The sequence below is a fragment of the Oxyura jamaicensis genome, chromosome 1 (genome assembly GCF_011077185.1).
Source record: "Oxyura jamaicensis isolate SHBP4307 breed ruddy duck chromosome 1, BPBGC_Ojam_1.0, whole genome shotgun sequence".
NCBI classification, from domain to species: domain Eukaryota; kingdom Metazoa; phylum Chordata; class Aves; order Anseriformes; family Anatidae; genus Oxyura; species Oxyura jamaicensis.
This window is the reverse complement of record NC_048893.1, coordinates 63,167,483-63,187,009: the sequence shown is the minus strand read 5'-3', so window position 1 is coordinate 63,187,009 and position 19,527 is coordinate 63,167,483. Positions and strand designations below refer to the sequence as shown.

Here is a 19,527-nt window from a genome sequence, read left to right as displayed (position 1 = left end):
TCAGTATCAGGACACGTTGAGCCTGATATGAGCACATTTGTACTTACAGGTCCTCAGAGACAACATGCTACAACACAAACATTTATTTTAAAAGCTTTTCTCTTTTGGGGCACAACTCTACTGGAAAAAAAACAATCAAACAAAAAAAAAGACTCAAGACTGCTGTAAAGGAAAAGAGTACGTAAGGCTCACTGTACCACATTAGAGAACGTAGGACTTGTTTCCCAGTACTCTCCTCACTCCCACCTTAAATGCCAGGGGCAGCTATTGAAGAATCAGAACCTGTACACAGTACCTGAATAAGAAAAGATTTTCACCTGTGAATGGTGACAGTTCAGGTACTGCCTTGGCTTAGTGGTCAGGAAAAACTGATCAGAAGAAATACATGGCCTTTAATTCTTTGGAATCCATATCAGCATCTAGCTAGAGGACCATCTCAAAAGTTACCGAGTAGCTAGTATCAGACAAGGGTCAAAACCCCATAAACTCAATGCCAGTCACTGCTTCCTCATGTAGAAATCTGTGATGGAATCCACGTAGAAATCTTGTGTCTGTGAAATGCTTAGATGGCAAAGGAATATTTAGTGAAATGTGCTGCTCCTAAGAACATTAAATATTTATTGGCTGGGAAAAAAAAACACAACCATATTTAGCTTACACATACCAGTAAGACTTAGTTAATCTTGAACTACTGTTCATTACTTGCTTGTTTTTTCCAAACCTTAGGCTGTCTCCTTGTTTCTCTCCTCAGCCAAATGGGGTAGAGATGCAAGGGGTAAAAATAGAAGGCAAGAAGCAGTAAAGGGCTGCCCTGTAGAAGAAAGGGATAGCAACACACTATAGAACCTCAAAACAATGCAGGTACACAGCAGATGATGTTAACAAAGCACTGTCTTAGAAAAATAGAATTTATTGTAACTTCTCTGCTTATTTGCAAAGCATTGAAAAATATCTTTCTATTGGACAGCTGAACTCCATCCCCTTCTCCCTCCCTCAAGAAAAAGCATGTTTTTCTTGTATTATGCAAGAGATTAGAAAAGTCTTCACCCTTACGAACTAGTCTTACCTTGCGTGCTTGCAATGGACTGCCTGAGATCACTGGGAAACTATATGTTGCTTTTAAATTGCTTTTGATGTTGTGGAATCAAATCCTGGAAGAATCTAAATGCCTCTGAACAGTTTCTCACCCTTGCTGACTTTCAGTATTTATTTTCCAAGACGCTGACAAGAATAATTAGATCTTAAAAGCAATCCACACAGGAGATGCAGGCAGCATAAAACAGCAAGGACTCAATCATTTCCCTCCGTTTCAGAAGGATTCTTGACCAGCAGTCCCTACTCAGAGAAGAGCAAAAGAAGCCCAATGTGCACACAATTAAGCCATTTAAAAACAATAGGAAATAGTAATGACACATATATCATTTTTTTAAAAAGCTTATATATAAGTAAGTAGGAATTTTTAGCACAACCATCAATAACTTAGGTTTACCAATGACAGTATAATACTTAGCATTCCAGTTTACTAATGAAGTTGCTGAAATTAAAATGAAGAAGCCAATCACATGGTATTTATTCCAGTAGCTGTTATACACTGCTGGAAATTGAACTTCTCTGATTTCTGATGCAACAATCACTGGAAGAACTCTTAATAGGTGTTCTGTGTCAGTATTTTGTCATCTGATTAAGCTAATTAAATTAGCACATGTGCAATAGGAAGAATATTTTATGCTTTTAATTAATTTATTTATTTTAAAAGAATCCGGTCTCTTCCAAGGGTGAATCCATAAAATGACTTTTGTAATGGAGTTCAACTGAAAAAATTCAATTCTCATTAAAATTTTTCAAGTATTGATCTAGATATTGCTAATGAATCCTTCCATATGTTCTTTCTTTTCTTTATGATTTAAATGTAAACACCAACTCTGCAGTTCCAAACCATGATTTATACTGGTGTGCTTCAGTTTCTGTCAAATCAGAGCAAAAGCTTTTGGTGTTTAATCCAAGGCTTTAAAAGAAATATTAGCATTCCCTTAGGATAAATAAAGGAAAACAAACTATTTAAGTATTCTTTGGAAGCAAAGGTGACCATACAGGACAACACAACAGGGAATGACTGAGCTGTAAAGCGGTTAACGCACAAAGAAACTACTTCCACTTTGCAGTCTGAAGTACTATCGCAACCTCTAGGCAGGTCAAACAGATTAACTCACATCAACACAGAATGAGACTAACCATACTTTTCCTTGGATTTTGTTCACTACTAAAGGTGACTATGGTCTTTCCAAGAGGGCCCAATATAAATCTCCAAATACTGTCAAAAGATACAGTTATGTGTATCTTGTGGGTTATGAAACTAATTTTTGCTGAAAATACTTTCTTTTCAAGGTGTAATAATTATCTTCAGGGAAAAAAAAAAAAAAAACACTGAGGAATAGTTATGACCCTCTGCATTTAGAATTCTTGCCTTTGTTCATTAGATGATGCCAAAATAATATAGAAAACAATGCAAAGTACTATCAATGTAGGAAAAAACAAATCTGTAGTACAAAATTGTTATGTGTACCTGCTGACATGCCATTGTAATTTGATTTCTGTCAAGAAGCACAAATCACCAGAGCTCACTACTAACCAAAATACTGCTATTTCCTTTTGTTCACTAACCACAAGTATATACAAAATTAATTCAAATAAGTTGTACACCAGATCGCCAAGAACATTGAAGTTTTGTCTTTTTCCCCTCCTGCCAGCTGAGGCTGAAGTAGCATTTGACAGTCTGTCTTTCTCCAACTACTAACTCACATAGCTAGCATTACTACTTCTGATAACTTATCCAACACAGTAATTGCTTTCAGAGTACAGAAATATCACTTCTAAACTCTTTGGCTCTCTAGCCTTTATCTGAGAATATAATATATAGAGATATGTATTTACCCTAAATACATAAAGCTTCTGTCTTAGCAATGGCTCCAGCATTACACAGACTGTTAACAGGATCTCGGGTACCCACTGGGCTGAAAAAAATGATTCCTTCCAACTACGAGTTGTTTAGGGGATGGTGGCCCACTCTGCTGTGGGCACTCTGCCACACCTTCAAATCTACAAGGCTTTCTAATATCACCAGTTTGGGGAAAAAAAAAAAAAAAGGCATCTCAATTTCAAATTTTGGCCTTGGAGACATACATGAAGGCTGGCATATGTATTATCAGTAGCACTTCAAGCCTTTTTCCGTGGACTGGCAGTTTCATCAGAAGTGCTCCTCTCCTTTCTACTTAAACCAATACCACACAGAAAAAGACAGACACACAAGAATATTAGATTTAGTATTAGAAAGCTCTAAGAGCAGTACAAGACTTCTGCTAAAATGAGCAGTAACACAGGAATATCTCTGCACTACAGCTATCAGCTCTCACTGTTCAGCTGCTCACTGAGTGACTAGCAGGAAGCTTGATCTGTTCCAAACCTGAGCTTGACGCAGTTTCAAACTATATAGCACATATAGTGGGTAAAGAAAGAAAACTTAAGGGTAAAAAAAAAAAAATACTAGAATTAAGATAATGACAAAAAAAAAAAAATAGAAAAATCTAGTAATTCAGACATGACTTTTCAAAAGTATACGTACTGAATAGTGGAATAACATGCCCCAGCCCTAGTTAGGGAGCTGAACAGCCTCACTACACAGCAGACATAGAATTTTAAATAGCAGAGTAGGGGAACAGAGTCTACTACACGTTACTTCAAGTAATCCCTCTGCCAGCTTAACAGCAAAAAGCACAGGTAAACTACTAAAGAAGTCCAACTGATGCCACCCACTTTATTAGAAGCTGCTTTTAAGTTGGTAGTGTTCCCCTTGTTTTTTTAATGAATCAAGCAGGGACCAGCTGTTCACAGCCTATGCTAAAGTTAAAAGCAACTCAGAGATTGTTTTAGCTTATTAAGAAACATAGGAGAAAAGGAGCATTAGGGAACTTTGATAAGCACAAAACATCTAATTTTTCTCTCCTTATAGGACTGCAAACCGGCAGAATACAGAAAAGCCATCTCTTAGTAGATTACATGACAATTTCTGAAGGCACTACACAGTGCTGCAACATCATATTAAGCGCTCTTCAGAAGATAGCTTTGAGTTACTCTAAAAGAAAATTAAGTTATAATGCCATGTTTCAACTGAGGAAAGAGAGAGGGAACCTCAAAGCTAGCAGTGTTCTAGAGAAATGACAGATCTGTCATTGCCAAAATTATTTAAGATTAATGTTGTGGGATACAGATAATGACTTTAAGCAATGACTATGGAACTGCACATGGCACAATTAAAGATCCATAAAGGGAGAAAATCTAGCTTTTTATCAACTAATAACCAACTCAAGAACAGTACTAGTGTTAGAAAGATACAGTATTAGGACAAACAAATAAAAACTTTTAAAATATATAATTAAACAAAAAGTAAAATCAGTGGAGAGGAAGAATTAATCTGATTTTCAGAGGCAAGTTACTCTTACAGTCTGACAACAGCAGCACCCAAAGCATTTGAGACTAACATATGGATGACTGTTAAAAAGTGAGATGCCCTTTCTACGCAGCTGTTAAATGGAGACCACTTCTGACTGCAAGAACGCGATCGCAAAAATCTGGAGAAGACTGCTGGAGGACACCAGCCACACTTTTCCATTTCAATAAAGTAGAATATTCTTTAAGTGCTTACCCCAAGTAAGGTGAAATTCCTTTCAGACATATTTTCTTGGTTAAACTCTCTCACTCAGACATCCAAGGCCTCTAACCACAAAAAGACCACTAAAATACATCAAAGTAGAAAGATGTTTTCAGCCATACCGCACTATTTCAGCCAAAACATAATTCAGATCTCAAACAGATCAGACAATGTGGTTAATTTTAATGCAGGGTGCTAGACATCAAGTTTGCACTGCACTAGTTATCTTTAAGGACAATGACCTTGGTATATACAAGTTTCAACTGAAAGGAGTTCCTTTTTTCTCTCTAGTTCCACATAGTCCATCATGGTCCAGTTTTTAGGGAAGTTATCAAAGCGCCAAAAAAAACTCTGCTTTTTCTTCACTCTTCTGGCTTCTAATGAAGAGATTTTCAGGTAACCATTAAACCACACTCACACTAAAAAAAAAAAAAAAAAATACTTTTCAACTCAGAGAAATGTACTTCCTATGAAAGCATGCTGAGGAGAGCAACACCAAGCCAAAAACAAGCTCCTGTTTATTGTCTCCATCAGTTCTTCCCTAGATATGCATGTGTTTGTGAACCTTTGAGAAATCATCTGGACTCTGCTTCTGGCTTCTCGCAAAGTGGAGCTGGATAACTAACCCACACCAGACTGCAAACTACTGTATTTTTCCAAGAACCTGCTAACTCCAGGAATATTTTCCATTTTAAGTTCTGAACTCCTCAAAATGAGACGACAATGACATTCCCCATTTACCAAAAGAAAGTACTTTGTCTCTTCAAGATCAGTAACAAAGGATGAAAATGAAGTTCAGCATATGCTATGCTCCACAGCTGTTAATATTTGCTCAGAGTAGCCGATGAATACAGCTGTGCTGCATCACAGCTGAAAACACCTCAACCAAGCAAGGCTTAAGCAGTCTCAAACCAAGTGAGGGCTACATGGATACATGTGCATTACATTTTCAATATTATATCTAAGTTAGCCCTGCTAAGTAACATACTCTTTAATCTCCCTGTTAGTTTTTTCAGGAGTTCTGTTCCAATAATCACCATTTATTTGCACATGTTCACAAGAAATAGGAAAGAAAACTCAAAAAACACCAATGCATGTTTCACGGGAGACTGAGGTAGCAATTAAACAAAGCTCATGTTTTCCCATTTTTCATTTCCAGGACTATAAGACAATAATATCTTTCAAAGTTGAGGTGACAGTAGTAAAAAATCCAATCAGAGACAATCAAGTGTGCAGAGAGGAGTAAAGAGCCAAGATCACAGCAAAGAAATTGCGATGACTATCAGATAATGGCATGAGTCAGCCAGCATCCTGGCTTCGTGAATCAAGGCAGTTTTTAAACAATGCAGTTGTCCTTAGCTAAACTTAATATACCACATGAGTCCTGCCCATGACAAAAGGCTTTTTTGAAAGGGATGTCCGAAATACTGGTATAGAGATCTAAAATACCAGTTCCTGCAAGTACACTGAAAGATAATATAGCAAGAATATATTAAACTTGTTTGGGAGAGTGTAGGGGGTGGTAATGAACAGATTTTTTAGGTCCCCAACAGATCAGAGAAATCCCTTGTTCAGTGTCTAAACAGACAAGTCTGTTTAATTACAGTAAATCCTATTAAACTGATCTTCCTTATAAAGGCTGAAGTGACCAATTCCAACAGGCTATAGAAGACATAATGAATTCAGAGTTTAATTAGGACACACTGTTAGCTAACTATAATCTATTAATTAGCATTCTTAGTTTTTACAGCTCAATGCAATAATACCCTTTTACTTTTAAATTGCACCCTTCTCTTTTTGGACCAAAGTTATACAATTCTACCAGTGTGGTAGTAATTATAGTGATTGCCTAGAGAACAGCGGCCTGAAAATATCTGTAAATGTTTAATTAGGGGATGAAGGAAAGACAAAAAAAACCCTCAGATAGTGAAATCAGTGTTCTCCAATCTATACATATTCAGTAACCACTTAATCCACTCTAAACCAAACATTCATTTTTCTTGCCAGATTTTCCAAGCATCTTCAGGTGTCAAAACTGATTTGATAAAAATGTTGTCACTTTCAAAGACATTCTCTTCAGCATGAAAACAGAACTTTAAAACCATGAAAAGGGAATTTGGGGTTTTAAATACCCACCTGCAGCTGAAATACAAGCAGCACCAAAAAGCTGAGTGAATGGCATTTCATGTTTTCATTATACAGACGCACCAGCATCCTGGGTTTGGCTGGGATAGAGTTAATTTTCTTTATAGTAGCTGTTATGGTGCTGTGTTTGGATTTAGGATGAGAATAATGTTGATAACACATGGATGTTTTAGCTGTTGCAAAGCAGCGCTTACATCAAGCCAAGGACTTCTCAGCTTCTCGTGCTGCCGTGCCAGCAAGGAGACTGGGGATGCAGCAGGAGCTGGGAGGGGAGGCAGCCAGGACAGCTGACCCCAGCTGGGCAAAGGGATGTCCTGTGCCACGTGGTGTCATGATCTGCAGTAAAACTGGGAAGAATTGGCTGGGGGGACTGCTGTTGCTCAGGGACTGGCTGGGCATCAGCTGGCTGGTGGTGAACAAATGCATTTTGTGTCACTTCTTCCTTGCTGTTGTTGTTTCTTTTCTTTGTGTGTTTCTTTGTTTCTTTGTTTGCTTTCTTATGTCTATCTCAATGCACTTTCACCTTTTTCAATTCTTGCCCCATCCCACTGGAGGGGGGAGTGAGCAAACATCTGTTTGGTACTTAACTCCTTACCAGTTTAAACCACAACAGCCAGTATAACTGATATTTTCATGGGGCTACTCCTAAGAAAATACCTTTGTAATAAAATTATTTAACTTTAGGTTTTCTCCAACAAGACACAAAAATGAATAGACAATATCACACATACTAACAAATACCACACTGTGGTACTATCATTCAATAAGAATAGAGTTATAATGGCATAAATTCATTAAATTGTTTCATGCTAACTCAGAAAAAGTAGCTTACTGTATTCAATTAAGTTTTTTTAAAAAGTGAAGAGTTGAGACAGTTTCAGTGCAGCAGATTATCACTAACCAAAAGGAATCTACTATTTAAGTCACAGGTCACCTGACAGTATAGTGTAACATGTCAAGTACTACCAGTACTATTTTTTTCCTCCAGCACTTTCCTTCTCCCTTTCATCTTCCCAAGCAAAACCAGAAAAAGCACTGCCTACAATAGTAAATATACCTAAACAGCTTCAAAAACATGGACATGCTTGAATTATAGAGGCCATTTCATTAAACCTTCTTGGATACTTTAAAAACTTTGAAAAAGGGAAAGTAATTTTTCCATGGTGAGGGCTGACATGCATTTCAGGGAACCTTTCAGAACTGTACACTGGGCCTGTTTTCCATGAGGGTGGTGAGGTTTCTTACTGTTTGGCCACAAATACTAAACAGGCGTATACCAGTAGCTACTTCAGGATTAAGCTAGCAAAAAGGTCTAGATGAGAAAACAGAAAAAACTTACTCTAAGTAGAACCAACTACAAAGAGACCTCAATTTTAACCAACATCTCGGGTTTATTTTAATCTAGAGATGCTTGTAAGACGGACAAGACAAAAGACGCCCAAGATTCTCTGTTCTTCTGCCTATTCTCTAACTAGCCAGACCACTACAAAAAAGAAACTGTGGAGTGCTATATGACAGTTGCATAACAAGATATGCACTGCTTATGACAAAAGATGAACAAGTATTAAACAGTGTTACTTAACCGTAGCCAAGAACACAGTTTATGTATTTGTGAAAGCTGCAGGACTGTAGGTTTTAACTGGAGATCTAAATTAAGACCAATGTCATGTGAAGTTTGTTTTATTGGCAATATGTCAACATTCAGCACCATTCCGTTGTATTTGGGGTCAGCAGTTAGTACATTCTGCCTCTCAGAGAATGCTTCATGAGGTAAGCACTACAGAAATGATTATGAGCAGGTTAAATTACTTCCAAGGGAAAGAAAGTGGTTAGCATCAATCCCAGAAAAGAAGATGATAAACAAAGAAAAAATACAGGAAGCAGAAATGAGCACTGACGAGGAAGCTTACAAGTCTGACAAGAAACATTTAAAAAGAGGCTTGCAAGTTTAAAACATTTTAATCATACCAATTGCCTGGGAGAAGCACCAAAATAATTCAGCTGTCTGTGTGACATGCAAGCTTATTAAACTCGTTCAAATCATGCTACTGCACTAACACAACAGTGACATTAGATAACAAACCTGGTTTTCTTCTTGCAAAACTCTATATTGTTCCTTCCAAATGGTGATTTTTGAAGCTTCATCTTTCCTCAGAGCTCTCTCTTTTTTTAGCTCAGGACTCCAGAAGGTCTTGATACTGTTCATGGAAGAACTCAGCTTGCTCTCTTTCACCTCCACATCCTTGCGAAGCAGATCATTTTCCCTTAATACTTCTTTGAGTTGTGTCTGCAGATCCATTATTGTGTTATCCCTGGCCTGGCGCAGCGAGTGAGGCACAGTGGATGCCATACTCACCGGAGGGAGATGGTGCTCTCCAAATGCAATAGTGTCGCTGGCAACTCCACTACTGGCAATGTTAGGGCTGCTACCCATTGCAGTCATCCTAACACCATAAGGCAGCCGCCCCCCAGATCGGCCCAATGTCATGGTGCTTTTCGGGGTGTCTGCACCCACATTCTCATGGTCACTTAGATACATAGGGCCAGACGTAGCATAGGCAGCGTTTAAGGACTGGATATTTTCCATAGAAAGGGTTTTCCCGCTGCCGCCCCCAGTACTACTCCCAGAACTGCCTCCTGTGCTGTTGGTTCGACGATGGCCCAAGCGTGGTGACCGTGGCAGCCTTGGTGAACGCCCTGGGCTCTGGTTGCTTGGCTCAACCTTGCCAACTGACCGAGCACTTCCATACATGATTAAGCTGGTGGTGTGAGGCAGTTAGATAGGCATAAATCAGGAATGAGAGAAGTCCTGCGAAGTTCTTCAGTGGTTGTAAGTCAGCTTAAGGCCAATCACAATTTATAAAAGATCCATTTGTCCATCTTTGAAGTCACATGCTCACGATGTTCAGGACCATATCTGTGCCAAGAAAAAGAACATATTAAAAATCTAGTTTATCAGAAAATATTTCATCCCATGTTAGAATAAGAGCATATTCTACTACCATTGTACTCCTCCAGCATCCTTTTAATTCCCACCAGCAATACAAGTGATCTTTTATTTCAACTTCAACAGTTGAACTCAAAAAGGAGCTTCTATTCTTGTTTTTCTGTTGTCATGTTATAAAGGTATAGAGAATGAAAACCTCATCAGTTTTCAAGCCATAATTTTGTTGATCATGATCTGAATTCTACAAATGTTGAGTAACTTTTTTTTTCCCTGCTATTTCTAACTCACCCTTATCCTTTACCTGTTACTTTTCTGAATAAGAGACTTAACCAAAATTTAAACCTCACTCAGTTGTATTTTTTCTTTCAAGCACTGCTAGCTCCTGTAGGACAGTTTCTAAATCCAGTGCATACCTACACTGAAAATTGGTTCCGATCTCTTATTTATTCTCTAAACAAGACTTAAATCTTTGTTCAGGTTAAATAAATATTTTAATCAAAATATACTTCTCTTTTATCAGCTCAGATTAATTCTATTAAATGCTATCATTCCAACAGCAGGGACCTCTCCAAAAATAGAACAGTATGACAACACCATGCTGCAGTTCCCCCTCCCTGTTATTTTAAACGTGGATGCACACCAAAATTCCTTATTTTATGCATATTTTGCCATTCTGTAAGTGTGCTAGCAAGTACTCTTGGTACAGGCACTGGGCTGACACCACAGATAGTCAAGATCTATCACAAGGGCAAGAAACAGGGATGAAATCTGTTCTCATGACTGAGCTACAGCACTGTAGGACTATTCCCACGACTACCCAGTTCTCACCTTTTTTAAAATTTATTTTTCTAGTAAAAACTATTTCAAGTCACTGTTGGGCTCAGCTAAAATGAAAATTAAACAAGACTGAAAGATTTCTGTTCCGATCTCTCCCCATTTGATGAAAGATGACCTAGTGGTGTCCAAAGTCACCATATATATCGCAACATCACTCCTTTCACACTGGCTTTCATCCAGCCTCACCTTCTGCTATGAACTTTGGTTTGCCAGATATTAGGAATCAAACAATATTTGCATTTCCTATTGCTAAGGGCATGTTTGTGAGTTTGAGATAAAATATTACAGTTAAGAGAAGAGTACACTTACAAAAAAATGTAGAACGTGGGAAGAGTGGGGGGAAGGTAGAGGTGAGTTGAAAACAGATTTAAAAAATATTTGAAAAGTACTGGATGAGGGTAGAAAAACAGGGGGGGTAGAAGTCTGATGAAGAAAATATATGATTATTGCTCTAAGAAAAGAGTCACTACAGGAACACAATGCAAGAAACTATTTAAACATGGAGTTTTAAATCACAAAACAACATCTGAGTAGAACAGCTCCATTTACACGCTATTTCGTGGAAAATACGATAGCATGAGTAATTTCACAAAGCTTACTGTGTAGCTGCTACTGTGCTTCATGAGCAGTGCTCAAGAAGTTCAAGAGCTCGTTCTTTTTTTTTTTTTTTTTTTTTTTTTTTAAATGACAACCACAGCTACCCTGCTCAGTTTACCAACAACAACACTATGGAGCATTTTAAACACACATGTAAAGTAAAAAAGGCCATGGAAAGGTAGCTGGTGGCATTAATAATTAAAGTTAGCTCCCAAAACGTCATCTACAGATTTATTTTTTAAAAACAAGTTACAGATAGGAAGTTTCTTATACTTCAGCCAGGTATCCTTATGCAAAACAGTACAGAAATACAAACTACCAAACAGTGCTGACTTTGTTACACTGGAGTAACTTCAATAATCAAGACACTGTGCCCCAGATCTGGAAAGAAAACACTTTTTCCAAATAGAAAAGCTAGTTCAGACTAATCTCAGTGTTTGAGACATCAAAATGCTAAAAGTGCTGCCATAGCTCCCACTGAGCACTCAAAACAAGTTAGATATTTCTTTTACACTACAGAAATTACGTTCATCTGAGAGCTCGTCTTTAAGAGGATTCTCACAAAAATTAATCCACAGTACTTAATTTGCTAGAAACTCACCACTGTAAATCACTGCAAACACTCATTCACTTAAACAGCTTTAAATGTTTCAGCCCAAACCAAAGATGTTTTATTTCATGAGTTTTAGCTAAATCACTTTCCCCTCCAAAAACATGAAGTTTAAATGTTGCTATCAGTACATTACTGAGGTGTGCAGAAGCATCGCCTAGTAAGTGCTTAACAACACACAAGAAGCATGCAAAAGATTTTAGATCATTTCTAATGAGCTAATCACCCCTGAAAAGGGGAAAAGAGAAAAAAAAAAGAGTTTGAACTAATGGAATTACTCTCTTTGCTTTAGGTAATATTTTGTCAAACTATTAATAGCTTTTGACTGAATGAAAGCCACTAGCGTCCTTGGCAGGAAAGTCACTTCCCACGCAGCTGAACGGAGCTGGTCGCACACAAGGCGCGGTTCCGCGGTGATGTTCGACACAGCAGGCAGCAGATTAATCCCCTTCCAGCATAGCTGGAAACATCAGTTCTATACTAGCTCATCTCCTACCCCTTTCTCACAGGCAGGCATCCTCTCTATTAGTCCAAAAATAATAAAAATAAAGAAATTCAATCTATGAATAGCAGCTGCTAGAATTTGCTACTGAGTTAGAGCATCATCAGATGTACAGACAGGACTCAGAGTGGGCACATGTAACACTCAGGGAAAGACATCAATTCCGTACGTTACAGAGCACTCACATTTCAAAACGAACAAACTAAAAAAATAACCAACCAAAAAAAGGTCTTTGGAAACAAGAAAACCTAACCCACTACTACTTCTCTTGGAGTAAGAACTTTCATTATATAATTTTTAGACTTGAAAATTGTGACTATTCCAAATACTAACTAAATACACCTTTCCAATCATGCAGCCAGTTCCAGTATTTTCACTAACACAGAAACTTGTCATGGTTCAAGAAAAAAAGATCACATTACAAGATAAATCATCTCAATTCCTCTTTTTTGATTAATTTTTTTTCTAGTAGCATTCATCACTGGCCATTTCCTTTTACTGCTATTAGGAATCCAGAAGCAGAAGTAGTTAAGAGAATTCACACTAGCAAGAACATCTTTCATCCTGGAAACAGCAAAGTGAAAGAAATGACAGAAATGCCTCCTCTCATTTGCAATAGCAATTGATGAGCAAGAAGAAAGTTATAGATCTCTTTCAGTAATACAAGCATGGAAGACTTCAGAAAGCACCATAACCAGAGAAGTTAGTTTTTCCAATATTCTGACCCACACTAGCATTTTATTGGGAGTCTCAGAAGTAGGACCTCTTATCTTTCATGAATCCAAGATGCAGCACTTTCTTTTTTCCTCTGTGACTCAAGGTTTACTTGCAGATAGATCATCCCTTAACCTTACAGGGTGGTCAAAACCACAAGGAACACTGTTGAATTGTGACATAAATGCTTTGTAAATTCCCCTGTTGGTTTTAAAAATTTTCAGTCTTTTCTGTCAATACAGGAAGCCTCACCTATGATTATAAAGAAAGATCATAAGCTGAAAGCATTTAAAAAAATAATAATATAGTGCTGAGGTCAGTGCTAAACCATTTTTCCCCTCAAGGTACGATGCATACTTCCACAGCTACGAAACAAAACTCTTTTGTTCACTCTCCATTCTCTGAACAAAAGCTTCCAAAGGGTATCATATCCGCAGTCTAATTAAAAATAATCCTAAAAAATTAACATCAGTCAAGCCAAAAACACCACAGAGGTATCTAGAGATCGGCATAGCAGCTTTGCCAGTACAGAGACATGCAATCAACCTGCTTTAGGTATTAGTTGTAAATGCCATCTTGTGATCGTGAATGAGATGAACACCAAGAATGGTAAAAAAATGTGTAGTCTGACAAACATTTAAACGTACTACAGCGTTACTCGTGGCAACAAAAATTAATCAATTTCATTAACAGAGCCCAGTTACGCTCAGTGAAAAGCAACAGAGGATCCCTCAAAACAGCAAGGCAGCTACTTCACTAAGAAGTCTATCATGTACTGATGCATGGTTCTGGTTCAAGTGGTTAACTATGTACTGCCCCAGAAGCCAGCATGCTGAAAGAGCAGTCAAACCAAATCTGCACAGCTTCACAGAAATATAAGTGTACAGCAGTTACACAGTGAGGGAAGGAATGAACAGGTCGTCTTGTGAACAGATCTAGTGGTTTTCAACAAAAGAGCTGTATTCAGGCATTCTAGAATCGTAAGAATTTCTGGAGGGACCAGATTAATATCAGCTTCAGGATAAAGAACCCAACAAAATGAGATGCATTTACCAACACTGTCACACTCAGCCCCTGTATCTAGCATAGGATGTGAACCAATGGCTCAGAAAGCAGACATTCCTGGCTACACCTATCAGAAAACTGCTGTTAATGGTGCTTCAGTTTTGTCAATCTCCAGAGGATCTTTCTTATAAATATATAAAGCCTCTCACACTCCTTCCCAACTCCCAGATCTCCAGGAAAAACAGTAATAACACAGTAACTACTTTTAGGTAAGGAAGCAAACCAAATACAGAAAAACGTATTGCAGAAGTGTAGGAATATCCCTGCTTACATTCACTAAAACAAAAAGACTTTAAGGATAATCGTTGCAGCCTTCAGTAGGTAATGCTTCCTCGGAATTGGTTTGCTGCAGTTTCCATTCAGGACTGCCACAAGCTGATGGACAACAGCACATAGAGAGCTAGCTCTGTGAGAGCATCGCTGCCCGATACTCAGGAACCAAGCAGTCCAACAGCGCATGAGGCAGGAAAACCCATCTTACAGCACAGTGACGCCTCCAGTGTCTTCCATCAGTCACATACTCAGCTTCCAGAAGAATGGACTTGCCTGTTCCTTCCCTGTTTGCAGAAGGAGAGCTTTGTATGTCAGTTCTACAGCAACGAAGAAGTCAGCCTTTCCAAGGGCGGTCTGAATCTGACAATGTAGTGAGGCAGACACACTGGACTTCATCAACAAAGCTATCCATTTTTCACAATTACTACCCTTACAGTTAATCCAGATATGCCGTAGGACCTGCACTTTCCTGTTACTTTCTGGTGTGCAACACAAAACAGGGTATGCACTTTTTATAAAGAACTAAGAGTATTTATCTCACAGTTTGACTTGGAGGTTATTCAGTTTATCTGTCCTCTAGGTTTTAGATTTGCCCTTTTAGATTTGCAAAGTAAGAAAGCTTGCCAATTTTCATAGCAAATTAGTGACTACTACACAGAAAAAGGGCAGAAGAAAGTTATCTTGGAAATTGTTTGCAAGCCAGCCAATGCTGGATGCAAGGCACTGAACCCATGGAATTCAGGGTTGTTTATCCATATCAAAATACTTTTATCCTCACAGCCTCAAGTGCAAGAAAGCAAAGGAGATTAACAAAACTAAGACAGAAAGATGACAGAGAAGTTATTCTTCATATTACGATTGATTCTCATTCCTGGATGTGTATGAATAGATGCCAAAGCACCAACATCTGTTTATGTCCAAGCCTTTTTACTGTGTTTTTTTTTTTGAGTTCACCTACTTGAACATCTGCTGAGTTGACTGAAAGTCATGGTGCCCTTATTCTGCTTCAATGAACATAAGAAGATGTAAATTGATGTGTTCTCTCCCACATATGTAGACAGAGAAATCTTCAAAAAAAAAAAAAAAAGAATCTTAAAAATCACTGAGAACGTGGCTTTGACATTTTGAAAATCATGTTCTGCAAAAGGCAGGCATCCATGAACTCTGACCCTAACATTCTAAGGAAAATCCCAACAGTCATGCATTAAAGGTGTGTTTTGCTTCTAAACCTAAACTGACAGTCCTGTTACACATTTTCTGAATTGGGAAGGTTAGCATAAATGGTAGGCACGTACTTTAAATCACCACATAACACGGAAACATCTTGATTATCTGTCCTTTGTAGATACTGTTCTGCTTCCCATTCTTCTTTTCCACACTTTCAAGGTATGGTAAACCAGAACAATGCGCTGGCTTCCTAGTGAAGTTCTGCCTCCCAAGCACACGTTCCCTTTCATGAGATCTACTTGCTCCGCAAGGAGGACGTGACTAGGATGGCAGAACACGCCCTACTCTACAGCAGCTTCTCTGCAAAAGCAATTTCAATTGATGTCAGGTTTTGTTGCTTATAATTCCATTTATTATTGGAAATAAAAGCACAGAGGGTACATTTTCACCATCACAGCCTCATTCCTTTACATCTTCCGTCCTAAAAACTGAGAGCACAAAAAGAAAAAAGCCCACTGTTATTACAAAGATGCACGTATTTCAGCTACAGCTTTGTTCCCTCCTATTTGCATACTCCGTGATACACCACTGGCTTACAAGCATTTTTTCCTATAGCTCTGGAGGTCAGCCTCAACCAGCGAGGGAACACAAGGTACTACTGATATTTCTAAAGGCCTTATCTCATTTTTCAGACTAAGGTGGTTCTGCTCACAACAAACTAAGAGTTAACCTGTCACTACATTTGCTTGCACAAGCAAATTCTTCCTCCTGGTCAGGTAGCTGTGCGCCAGTACAAATTTTTCTGTCTTCCACAGGAGAGCAGGGCACAGAGTTCTTAAGACTACCTGGACACCACGCTTAAAGGTTTCATAGGTACAGCAGAAGTCTTAGACACTGTTCAAGCACCTATTCTCTCCTTCAGTTTTGTCTTTCACTAAGCAACATTGAATTTGTTACAAGGTGATTGGCACATGGCGCAGATACCATCACGCACTGTGAATCAGCCTCAGTTGCGGGTTCTTGTCTGGGTTTACCAGAGATTGGACCCGATGGTCCCTCCCAGTTCCACATCCTTAACACTGATATGCATTGACAGGTCCACAGGCACATCAGGATTTGTGCTTGGCAATGAATGGGAGCTACGTCCCTAAATTTAAAGTACATAGGGGACAAAACCAACAAAATTTGGTATGTCTTTTTTTTTTTTTTTTTTTAGACACTAAGACAAGAAGCAACAGAAGCATGCACATAAATTTACTAGTGATGAAACAGCCCTGATTAAAATAATTCTCACTCTTCAATTACCTAGGAGGTTAAAGACCTGTAGACATGGATTAGACATGGTACGGCTAAAGAAGTTGTAGCCTGATTTTCAGTGTACCGTCAATAAATACTGCGCACTTGTAGTACACATGGCTGTTTCTCTCTTTCCCCCCAAGGTGGCACATGACCAACAGCCAACTTCCCAGTACTGAAATCAGTAAGAAACAACCCTGAAAATGATAGAGATGCTTTGAAAGCCCAGAAGTACCTAGAAGCACTGCTGAATCTGCATAGACAGCTAGCCTAGGCTCACCATAAGCAACATCCCTGTTCAGCGCAAAGTGTGCTCCTTCTACAGAAGGAGAATCACAGAACAGTTTGGGTTGGAAGGCACCTTAAAGACCATCTGGTTCCAACCCCCTGCCACAGGCAGGGATGCCACACACTGTATCAGGTTGGCCAAGGCCCCATCCATCCTGGCCTTGAACACCTCCAGGGATGGGGCAGCCACAGCTTCTCTGGGTATCTCTGGATCTTTCTCTTAACACCTCTAGATACTTCTCTTAGAAAACATCACTTCTCTTAAATCAACACTGGATTTTCTAGGCTCTCTTGGTCTATTGCTGCTACACAGCAGCCCATGAGGTGACACAGTTACTCCGGCTTAAGCAGACGCCAACTGGTAGATGACTCCTCACCTGAGTGCTCATACTGCAGGGTGGCCAGCCAGGATCACAAACATTATTAATTCTAGCAACTGGTTTGGTTATTTGAACAGCTGCATCCATGCAGTTCCGGGTGTACCATGCTCAGATAAAACAAGCTAGACCTGGTGAACCTACCTACAATTTTCAAAAGCCTTGCCTAAGGAAGTACCACACCAAATCTCTCATGCAAGAACAGCATTTTGGGGAACAGGCTTAAAGTAATAGCTTGCTAACAGGGAGGGGTGAGGGGAATAGCAGTGGGAGAGTGTCCTGCTGCACAAAATAAGGAATAATACTTTATTTCTTATCGTAACACTAGTTACGATTCTATTCATACAGCAACACAGAAAACTGCTATCAGGAACTCAGAAAGTGGCAGACTCAGGAAAAAAAAAAAAAGTTTCTTTCATGACCAAGATTGCAATTTAGTAAAAAGATACAGGCCATGTACCAGCATTTTTTATTTTTTATTTTTTTTTGCCAGTCAGGCATTAACTGGATAAACTTAGTAAAAATATGATGCTTTTATTTTTTTTTTTTCCAGGTAACACAAAACCAAAGAGAAGGAAAACTGCTAGCATCCTTGGAGTGACTTGATTACAGCTAAATTGGCATGGTGGACAATGTAGAGAAAGCTCAAGTTATATCAAATATCATGACAGACTCAGGTTTTAGCCAGCAGATCTGCAACTTTTTCTAGCTGCAGCCCTTTTTACAGCTTGATGGAGTCAAAAAACTCCAAATTTCTAGATGACACAGTGAAGTCCGAAACCTGACTACCCTGAAGACTACTGTTCTGTGCTCATGTTCTATAATATTTTTCTAGAACTGAAACAGTTATCTCCGTTATTTAATAACCAATGGTTTAGTCCAAGTACTTCATTACTGATAAGAATCAACGACTGCACTACCAACTCGGCTCATGCTAGCATGGGCAAGGTGGTGATTTTTCTCTTCTAGTCTTGCTTGATACACTGTAAGGGTGCTGACTCATACGTGACCCCGAACTGGGGCAGGCATCTGAGCTTCTTCAGTTTTCAACCCGAAATACCAACGTGTGCTTTACAGGGATATGTCAGGCTGCAGTAGCTCGGGAGGAGACGTATGTTCAGCCACCTACTGCTACAGATGCAGCGCTCTCTGGGAGAAAAGGAGGGCAGGCAGAGGGTGGAGGTTCCCGCTTCAGACATCCTAGCTAGCCATTTCCTAAGAATCGGGGCTGTGCAGTCAAACTAGACAACTTTTTCTGGCTACAACCTGTTGGGTTTGAGGCAACACATTATTCACCCGACCTCCACCGACGTGTCCCCAAAAGGAGCCCGGATAAGACACAAAACGCTCGCTGCCCTTCCCACCCACTCTGTGTCGGTCCCTCCGCTCCGTGCGCTCTCGGGGCGCCGCTAGCCGCCTCCCCGCCTCCGCGGCCGCTCCTGGACGCCCTTCCCCGTCCCCAGCCCCCCGGTTCCGCGGGGCTCTCTCTCGGAGCACGCCCGGCGGGGCGAGCTGCCCGCCCCGCCGCAGGGCTCCCGGCGGAACGAGCCGCGCGGGCGGCACCGGGGGCTGGCGGCACGGCCGAGACGGAGGCGGCGGCTCCCGGCAGATGCCGGGACAAAGCCCGGTGCCCGCTGACACCCCCTGGGCAGGGCCGGACGGACACACGGACGCACGGACGGAGGGACCGGGCGGTGACAGCGTGCGGGGCCCGGCAGGGGCGAGGCCCCGCTCCCCGCTCCCTCCCCCGCCGCCTTCCCCCGGCCCTCGCGGTCTCCCCGCCGGCCCCGGACCCACCTGAGCGGCGGCTCCCCGGCCGCCAGGCCCCGCCGCAGCCCCGGCACGGCCCTGCCCGGCGGCTGCCCGCGGCTACCGGCTCCCGCAGGCCCCGCCCCGCCACTGGCTCCCCCCAGCGGCCGGTAAGGAGCGGCGGCGGCGCCCCCTCCCTCCGCTCCGGCCCCAGCCCCCAGCGGGGCCCCTCACCTGCGCGGCGGCTGCCGCAGC

General features: G+C 40.4%; 1 protein-coding gene across 12 annotated transcripts in view; it reads right to left on the bottom strand.

The window, feature by feature from the left end:
- ERC1 (ELKS/RAB6-interacting/CAST family member 1) overlaps window positions 1-19,527 on the bottom strand; it is a 294,248-nt gene extending 274,721 nt beyond the window's left edge. For 10 of the 12 annotated variants that reach the window (XM_035345691.1, XM_035345735.1, XM_035345719.1 and 7 more), the window contains exons 1-2: window positions 19,321-19,415; window positions 8,934-9,767 (exon numbers count right to left, since the gene is read on the bottom strand). In XM_035345691.1, the coding sequence (XP_035201582.1) occupies window positions 8,934-9,602 (669 nt within the window). In that variant the 5' untranslated portion in view covers window positions 9,603-9,767; window positions 19,321-19,415. Of the gene's footprint in view, window positions 1-8,933; window positions 9,768-18,598; window positions 18,621-19,320; window positions 19,416-19,506 lie in introns of those variants that run through there. The other 2 variants (XM_035345700.1, XM_035345704.1) reach the window with 2 other exon arrangements.